Source organism: Cariama cristata, unplaced genomic scaffold (genome assembly GCF_000690535.1).
Source record: "Cariama cristata isolate BGI_N322 unplaced genomic scaffold, ASM69053v1 scaffold27575, whole genome shotgun sequence".
Taxonomy (NCBI): Eukaryota; Metazoa; Chordata; class Aves; order Cariamiformes; family Cariamidae; genus Cariama; species Cariama cristata.
This window is the reverse complement of record NW_009617311.1, coordinates 1-8,541: the sequence shown is the minus strand read 5'-3', so window position 1 is coordinate 8,541 and position 8,541 is coordinate 1. Positions and strand designations below refer to the sequence as shown.

Genomic DNA, 8,541 nt, shown 5'->3' with positions numbered 1-8,541 from the left:
TGGGGAGCCGGCAGCCGGAGGATGCCGGGGAAGCCGGGGCTCAGCTTGCACCATCGCCCTTGCACCATCGCCCGTGCACCATCGCCCTTGCACCGTCACCCTTGCACCATTGCTCTTGCCCGACCGGCTGCAGTCAGTCGGAGCCTTGACCGCAGCAGGGCATCCAAGCCCCACGGGAAGCCGGGGGTTGCTCCCGAGAGCCTAGCCTGTGCTCCGTGGTGGTGGGAGTGGGATCAAGGATCCCTGGAGAGGGTCCGGGACTGGGTGGTGGCTCAGCTGGGGGGGTCCGCAGAGCTGCCCATGATGGGGACAGACTCGGTCCTGCGCTGGAATAACCAGCGGGGCTGCAGACGAGAGACTTTCCTCTCCTCTCCGTATCCATGGCCAATTTCTCCCCATCCATTCTCACACCAGCAGCATCCTTTAGCTTAAATAGCATTTCTCCCCTCCCCGGTGATGTATTTATAGTGTGATCCCATCCCTTCCCCGCTCTCGCTTTGCCAGGCTGACTGTGCCACGTGCAGGCTCTTGCATAAGCAACCCCCACCTCTGCCCATCCGTCCTGGCGCGGGAGCCGGTTGTTATCGTGCTGTTCTCGCCTCCCCGTGATTTGTAGCTCTGCCATTTCCCAGGACAAGATGCATCTCCGGGGTCAGTGGCGTTTTATTCATTCACAGCAGTTTTTAAAGCCGTAATCTGCCCAAGATGATTGATTTGGTCCCACCGGGGTGCGGGGTGTTGGGCTCTAGGTGAGCCAGGGGTGAGGTTTCTGGCTTGCCGAATTATTCACCTCCGTGTGATGCTCGTGCCGGCTCCAGGGGAAGCCGAGGTGGCAGCAGAATGAGCCTGGGCTCCAACGGCGTGGGCGTACCGGGGTGGGCAGCACCGGGGAAAAGGGCTTCGACACGCGGTGGTGGGTGCTGCAGACTGGCCGTGCCGCTCTGGCCTTGGCGAGCACCGGGCTGTACGCCAGCACATGGCTCTGCCGGCTGCGGTGGGTGACTCAACCGTCACCTGGGTTGTCCCCAGCTCACCCTGCAGGATGTGAGTCAGGTTTTAAGGAAGAAAAAAAATGTTAAAATGATGGGGTAGAGTCCTTCCTGCACCGGGAGGAGGGCGGCGCCGGTCACAGGAGGGCGACGGGGATGGAGGGTCGCAGGCGATGCTCAGGTCGGGAGACCTCACTCACCTCCGATGCTGCCCGTTGTGCTGTAGCTTCTCCCCAGAGTTCGGGGCAAGGAAGGTGGGAACACCCTGGGACTCATCCCACCAACAAAACCCGGGGTGTGAGCTCAGCTCTCGCCTGCCCTGGCACCCAGTAGCTCCTCTTGGTCTTGCCGTTGGCCGGAGATGCTCTTTCTCCTCCCAAAAGGCTGCGTGGGGAGGAGAGGAGATGGGGACTGGTCCAGGGTGTGGGCTGAACTGTGTGTGTGCCTCTTCTTCCTGCAGAGATGGACACCTTCAGCACCAAGAACCTGGCCCTGCAGGCCCAGAAGAAGCTCTTGAGCAAGATGGCTACCAAGACCATAGCCAACGTCTTCATTGATGACACCAGCAGTGAGATCTTGGATGAGCTCTACCGGGCCACCAAGGAGTACACCCACAACCGCAAAGAGGCCCAGAAGATCATCAAAAACCTCATCAAGATCATCATGAAGTTGGGCGTGCTCTACCGCAACGGGCAGTTCAACCCCGAGGAGCTGCTGGTGATGGAGCGTTTCCGCAAGAAGGTTCATACCTTGGCCATGACGGCTGTCAGCTTCCACCAGATAGACTTCACCTTTGACCGCAGGGTCATGTCGGGTGTCCTCACGGAGTGCCGGGACCTGCTGCACCAGGCTGTCAATGGCCACCTGACGGCCAAATCCCACTCCCGCATCAACCACGTCTTCAATCACTTTGCAGACTACGAGTTCCTCTCGGCTCTCTACGGGCCATCCGAGCCCTACCGCACCCACCTGAAGAGGATCTGCGAAGGGGTTAACAAGATGCTGGAGGAGGACAACATATGAAGTTGGCCAAGATGGGCCATTGGCAGCAACTGCCGGACTCTGCCTCCTGGGAGACTGAAGACAGGACGTACGCCTGTTTTGACCATCACCAGGCTCGACGTTCCCGTCTCCTCTGCAGTGCTAACTCATTTTCTCCTCGTTTCTACAAAAGAGTGAACCTCTTGACTTCTGTCTAACCCTTGCCCAGGGTCTGCGAACCCCACCCTGCGCTGGGCTGAGTCCTTTCCAGGTGATCCTGGGCTTCAGGGCTCCTGCTGTACAGTTTGATTTCCTTTGCCCACCAAGTGCTCTTAGCTCAGAGTCCGAGGAATTGAACTTCTCTATCGTAACCCTCCTGGGGGAACAGCAAACCAAAGGCTCGCAGTGCGTTAACACCTCTAAGGTGTCTCTGAGCGGGTGGGCAGTTGCTTGGATGAACGGTTGTGAGACCCTATTGCCCAGGGGGGGTGGGTTGTGGAGCCCCGGGGTTTTCCTTCAGCAGCTCCATGATATGGTGGGAGCAAATCATGGTCCAGACTTGTGCTGCCCAGGGTAGGAAGGTCCTTCTGCACCTTGCAGGCTAGCATGGGCTTTGGCCTCCTAAAAGACAAGTCCTTGAGACCAGGAGGATCCCACCTCACCTGGGTGAGGGGCTGTCCCTCCCCCCTGGAGGGACCTGCTCCTTCCCTGCCCCCCAGGTGCACCCCTTCACCCAAGACCCCACTCCCCCTGCCAGCTTCCCGCGACGGTACCGCTGTGATGGCTCCGACGCCTTCCTTGGTGGTTGCCCACATCTCTCCCTAGGATTTCGTACGTTTTACGTGTCCTCGACTGAGTTATGGTTGTTATTTTTTAGTAAACTCTGTAGCCCGGATGAGTTATTGAAATAAACTCACCTGTTTGGCCTGGGTGCTCCATGCGGTTGTTACCAAGGTGGTTGACAGCGATAAAATGAGCGCCAGGGGCCGTTGGTTACTCTTATAAGTGGCGATTGCTCTCTGCGACCTGGGGTTTTTATTTTCCATCCTGCTCCTTGGCACAGCACCTCCCAGTTTCGCATGGCCGGTGCTGAACTGGTGGGAAGAAACGTAGCGCAAAACCCAGCACAAACGGATAGCAAAGGTCTGGGGTCCCAGGGGGGAGCAACTCCTGGTCCCATGCGGACACCCACACGTGCTCCTCTGCATCCCCGCGTCCCCCTCACCGCACAGCGGGAGCTAAAAACCTACACCCCTGATTGCTAGCGGAAAGCAAGGGGCAGCTTTGCAGAATTCATCCAGGTTGTAAAAGCGTTGTGCTCTCAGAGCGTGGATGCGCCCGCCGTGGCCCGCTTCCAACACGCTGATCTCAGCTTTGTCACCAAAAATTGCCCTTTTAGCATACAAGACGCCGCACAATCTCAGCCGGCCTTATCTCCGCGACCTTCTTGTGCCTCCTGTTCCATGGGATGTCTCCAGGCACGGGAGGCTGCCGACGCTGGTGGGCAGAGAGCGGCTCCGTGGCTCCCGTTCGCTGCTCCCTTTCCACCGCTGGCTGGAGGCACTGATAACTTTCAGCCTTAAAGATTAAATAAAAGAAATAAAGCTCCTATCTCTGTCGTTTCATAGACTCGGCTCCAACTATCGCAGCAAATTTAATTGCGCGACGGAGCTCGGGGCGGGGGGTAAAGCACGTTTACCGGTGTGCATGGAGGAGACTGCGGCCAAGATCCACTGAGGTGTTGGTCCCTCGGGGAGGGCAGGGTGAAGTCGGCCTTTGGCAAGCAGCGTTTGGGAACAGACGTTCGCGTCCCCCACCCTGGGCTCATGGCAGCTGGCAGGTATGTGCTGAAGAGGAGCCGGAGCTGGAAACAGCTCGGTGGAGTTATCGGCAGATGCGGCGAGCAGGCAAAGCAGAACAGGGCTGATGGATGCGGCGGCGGCGGCGGCGGCTGCTGCGCTGACAGCCAGAAAGGCTTCGCTGTTCTGTTCTCGAGGCGCCTGTCGGCACCAGCTGCAAGATGCTCCTTAATTGCATGAAACATCTCTGCTCAGATGAGCCCCGACTCACGGCTGTTCCCTTTGTCCCTGGGGTTTCGTACACCCCAGGACCATATTTAACCCACCAAATGCCTGGCACTAGCTTTCCTTCACGTACAGGTGTCTAATCTGAAACTTCTCCCCGATGCTCCAGGGCAAACACCCACCTCATTCTCAAACTCTTGCCTTTTTGTCCCGGGGAAGCCCTGGAGAGCACACCCTCTGCTCGAAGAGCTATCTTACGGCCTGGGTTTCCCATCCCAACCCTGGCTGTACAAGTCTGGGAAATGAGTCCCTTCTCTCCAAGCGACTGGTTAAACAGGGAGAAAAGTCAGAAACCTGCAACATCCGTGCGCTAAATGCGGCTCGGAGCTCAGGCAGGAGCACAGGTTATCTGCAGATCCCAAAGGAGCCACACAGCAGAAAAAGAAACGTTTAGGAACAGCCTGGAAAACAGAGCTTGTAAAATCCCCAGTGCAAAGCACCCCCAGACTGCCAAAAACCAAGGAACTCCCCCCAAAAACGGACAAAGCAGCTACCAATGACCACAACCATCACCAGGCATCAAAAGCACTCGTCATGACAGTGCTGGGTTAGGCAAACTTACAGCTGGAGCCTTGCTCCCACCTGCTGGGACTCCTCTTGCGGGGGCAGAACCCCCATAAACCCTCTGCAGCCCCCAAACTCCCGTGTGACATCTCAGCTCCTCCCGGCCAAGCAAACGCCCACGGTCGTGCCACTCGCTGGGCATCCAGTTGGAGAGGGCAGGAGTCACAGAGCAGAGCAAATTCAGGTCATGATGCTTTATTTCTTTATTTGTGTTGTATTTACACAGGAAAGGAATTCCACATTCCCTCACTGTTATTACTCTAGATAAGAAAAAAATCACTTCTGTACGTAGAAAATAGTCCTGCAGTTGCACTGAGACATGAAAGTGTTGCTTGCATTGATTCCTGGGTTGTGTCAGAATAAGCAGCTCTGCCTTCCCCGTGTCAAGTTATCCCAGCCCGCGCTCTGCACTAAGGCAGGTCCAGAACATTCTCCCCTGCAAAGCCAGCGATGGTCTTTGGCAGCCGCACTCAACAAGGAGTCAGATAGCTTTGGCCAACTCTACCCCTTCCTTCCCCCCTCCCACCCAATTTATTTCCTCCTGTCATGCTTGCAGAGAGAGAAATCCTGTCTCCCCTCCAGAGACTACAGAGTTAACAACTTTCCTTCAGCAAACCGTGTTTAAATCCAGCTACTTATCTTTCTGCATTGCTCTTCCTAGCAAAGGAGATAAGGAGCCCCCGTTCGAGGGGAGCTTTACCATATTCAGCAGATCAACCAAGCAGAAAGCGGGCGACCGAACGGCTGGCTGCAGATCAGGAGTCTCAGAGGAGGTTTCCAGCTGCAAAGCACATTGTTACTCTGACACAAGACAGAATCCATCTGTCTTAACACCCCCAAGCCTCACTTGTGTTGGACCTTAGCACATTTCAATATGGAAAACATAAAAGGTTTGGCCAACCAAAAAAACCCGCAGTTAACAAGTAATCCTCTTTATCTGCCATGCTCTTCTGGCCAAAAAAAACCCCGGCGCAACACTGGCCTCGGGGTCACAGCTCGTCACGGGGCGTTTTTGCTACAATCATGAGTTTGGAGAGTTCAAAACGGAACTTGCCTTCCCTGTGAGACACTGGAAAGAGAGAAAACAAGCACAGGACAAACAGATGGTAAGGCACGAAGGCATGAACAAAACAGCCCTGCTGGTTCCTTTCCAGGACGATAAAGCCAGCAAGTCGGGCATTGCACTTCCTTCTTATGCACGCGACAAGCATGTTGTGATAAACCCATTCTTCTCCCACACTAATTTAACATTTACACTGGAACGGGACCTGCAAAATCCTGCTGCCAGGTACGGATCAAGAGCACTATGTCCCTGACTCCATAATATGCACTGTCCTCCGATACATTGCCACTTATCCGCGTTAAGCTTAAATACTCGTCTCCTGGTAGACAGCCAGGCTTCTCTCCCACACCGGCCCCTTTCTCACACAGTTCTCTTGGTCACAGACCTGTTGTTTCGGTGATTTCAAATTCTTCCTGTTTTAAGGGGATGTCGCTTTGTCCACCCGCTGCAGCTTGAGACTGAAATAGGAAGGAAGAAGGTTTAAGCAGTTGAGGCAATCCAAAAAGGTACTGTATTTAAAGTGAACAAACTACAGCACATTTTGAAAAAGAACAAATTCGTGTTTTAATAATGTGAAGTGAAAGAATTATGTCCACAAAGGAAATCTGAAGGAAAATCTCTGGCTATTTTTCCATTTCCTATTAAACCACGAACTTGTGTCCTTCAGGTGACTGAAAGCCTCATCTCTGAAGACTGGGAAATGGAAGAATGAACCGGACAAAAGCACCAGCAGAGGTTTTATTTACTTTTTCACAGCCAATTTGTTGAGGCAAACCAAGACTCCCATTGTGCAATCCACCCTGGTGTCTTTTGGAGTCACCGGTGCTGGCAAAGCCAGCAGCAAACCGATGGTGCTGAGGGAGCAGAAATAAAATGGTGCAGGAGAGCCTACCTGCAACCACTCTCCTGACTGCCACCACTCTTTAATTAGGGAGGTGATGAGTACATTTTATTGCATAGATGTCTAATAAATGTTTTCCATGTCCAATTCATGTTTTATAGCAGCCTCCCACACGCCTGCTTCCAAGCGATCAGCTGGGACTTACGTAAGCCATGGCATACTCTATCTTGGCTCCTTTCACTTCAGCTTTAAACTGGGTAAAGAAGAGATAAGACTTCCCTTGGGGCCTGAAACAAGAAAGCAGAGTCTTTGACATCGGCAGAGAGGGTGGAGGTGCAGAGGAGCTCAGGATTCACGGCTCCCTCCCTCCCCAACCACCTCTGGCTCTCTCCTAGCTCCATCTAGGGAGGAGGGTGGAGAGGGGGGAACACAGCATTTTTAAACCACCGCCTGGCTAAAGAGCCCACCCAGAGCCACAGCATCTCTCGGAGAAGAAAGCCCTCCGGTCCCGCCCTGCAGAGAGGCAAACCCAGCCGGGAGGCAGAGTCCCTGGCCCAGATCCCACCTGCCTTATTGCTGCTTTTGCCTCAAGAGAGTTTGGGGTTAAAGAACACACCTCCAGACGGAGCAGGAGAAGAGCAGGTTGTCTTCACTGACTCCAACGTTCATCTGCCATTGCTGCAGAGGGGAAAGGTCCAGACGGTTCATGTGGGTAACGGCCTCACGCTTCCCGCTCACCCCTGAGGCCAGTCACCTCCCCTCCCAGCTGCAGGCATGAGAAGTTTCAACCCTTCTAAAATAACACAACATAACGACACACCACGTGCCGATGGCCCCTTTTACTTTCTGTTGCACAAAGGTCAAGGCCTGGTTGCCCTCTCCTCTCCACAATTTCATCAGTACAGCTACAGAAAAGAGTTAAAGTCTCATTTCCCTTTATGCTAAAAGAACAGGACCTGTTTCTAACAGGACTTGCAGATAAGAAAGTACGAACTGCGCACCTCCACGGCACTCACTGCAGCAGCAACACAAACTGCAAAAAACCTTCAAGCCTCCTAAAGAACATAGTTCTCCTACGCGGTCCTTCCTACCAACTGCGGTATGAAAATGTCACTCCCCGTTCTCCAGAGACATCCAGCCCAGGGATTTGTTAAGCCTTACAAATGTCAAGGCCTCACAAACCGCAGCGTCATTGCAACACACGAAGGACGCTTTCGTTCAGGGAGCAAATCCAACAAGTTACTTTTGCCAACACAGAGCGTTGGAATTGGTGTAACCACCCTTCCTCACAGCTCCCAGTCCCTGGAATCAGCTCATCACAGACCAAATCATCCTGTGCAGCTTCTCCCTCTGTGCAGTCGTAGGGATCGAGCGTAAGGGAAACACTCGAAGACTTGCCCAGCTCACCTCGTTCGTTCCTCCCTGAGCTGAGTATGTGAAGGTGCAGGTGTAATCCCCCTGGAAGAAGAGCAGAAGACCATGAGCAGCCTTGCTTGAGCAGGACCTTTTCTTTGTTCACCATCAGCCGCTTCTCAGCGACGATGTGAGATCTGGGGACCCCCGAGAGAATTACCGGGGCTGCAGCACGGTGCGGCCCCCGGCAGCCTCACCCCGGGGGTGACCGAGGAGGATCGTGTACCACGTCCGTGTCGGCGGAGCGCAGACGGAGCCAGGGACCACGCAGCCCTCATCCCCCGTGGGGTGTCAGCAGGACCCCGTGGTGCTGGGGTGAGGACTCCTGTTCTGGGGGGCCCAGGGACCCACAGCCCCCTTTTCCATTGGGCCTGTGCCCCTCGGCAAGGATCCCATGTGATCTCTCTTTCTTCGAGACCCCCTTCCCCCTGGTGACCCCTCCCTCTGGAAAGCCCCCCTTGGGGATCCCCTTCTCTTTGGGGGCCGTTCTCCATGGCAAGCCTCCCTCCCTGGGGACCTTCTCACCACGGAGACTGTCCCACCTCGGGGACCCCTCCTTGGGGACCTCCTTCTCCGTGGGGGTCCCTCCCTCCTTGGGGACCCTCA

General features: G+C 54.9%; 2 protein-coding genes across 2 annotated transcripts; one reads left to right on the top strand and one right to left on the bottom strand.

Annotated features, from left to right (window-relative positions):
* Window positions 1-1,450: 1,450 nt before the first annotated feature.
* Window positions 1,451-2,012, top strand: TNFAIP8L1 (tumor necrosis factor, alpha-induced protein 8-like 1). The gene has a single exon (XM_009700493.1). The coding sequence runs from the start codon at window positions 1,452-1,454 to the stop codon at window positions 2,010-2,012; it is 561 nt and encodes a 186-aa protein (XP_009698795.1). The 5' UTR covers window position 1,451.
* Window positions 2,013-5,296: 3,284 nt separating this feature from the next.
* LOC104161911 (chromosome unknown open reading frame, human C19orf10) lies at window positions 5,297-7,980 on the bottom strand (the record flags this gene model as incomplete). The annotated part of the gene is made up of 5 exons (XM_009700494.1): window positions 5,297-5,687; window positions 6,067-6,139; window positions 6,728-6,809; window positions 7,139-7,200; window positions 7,930-7,980. Coding segments are annotated over 5 exons (348 nt in total), but the record flags the coding sequence as incomplete, so codon positions are not given.
* Between the last annotated feature and the right edge of the window lie 561 nt (window positions 7,981-8,541).

Bases quoted from the DNA above. Each gene is read 5' to 3' on its own strand.
- TNFAIP8L1 (XM_009700493.1), top strand. From the start codon at position 1,452: ATGGACACCTTCAGCACCAAGAACCTGGCCCTGCAGGCCCAGAAGAAG.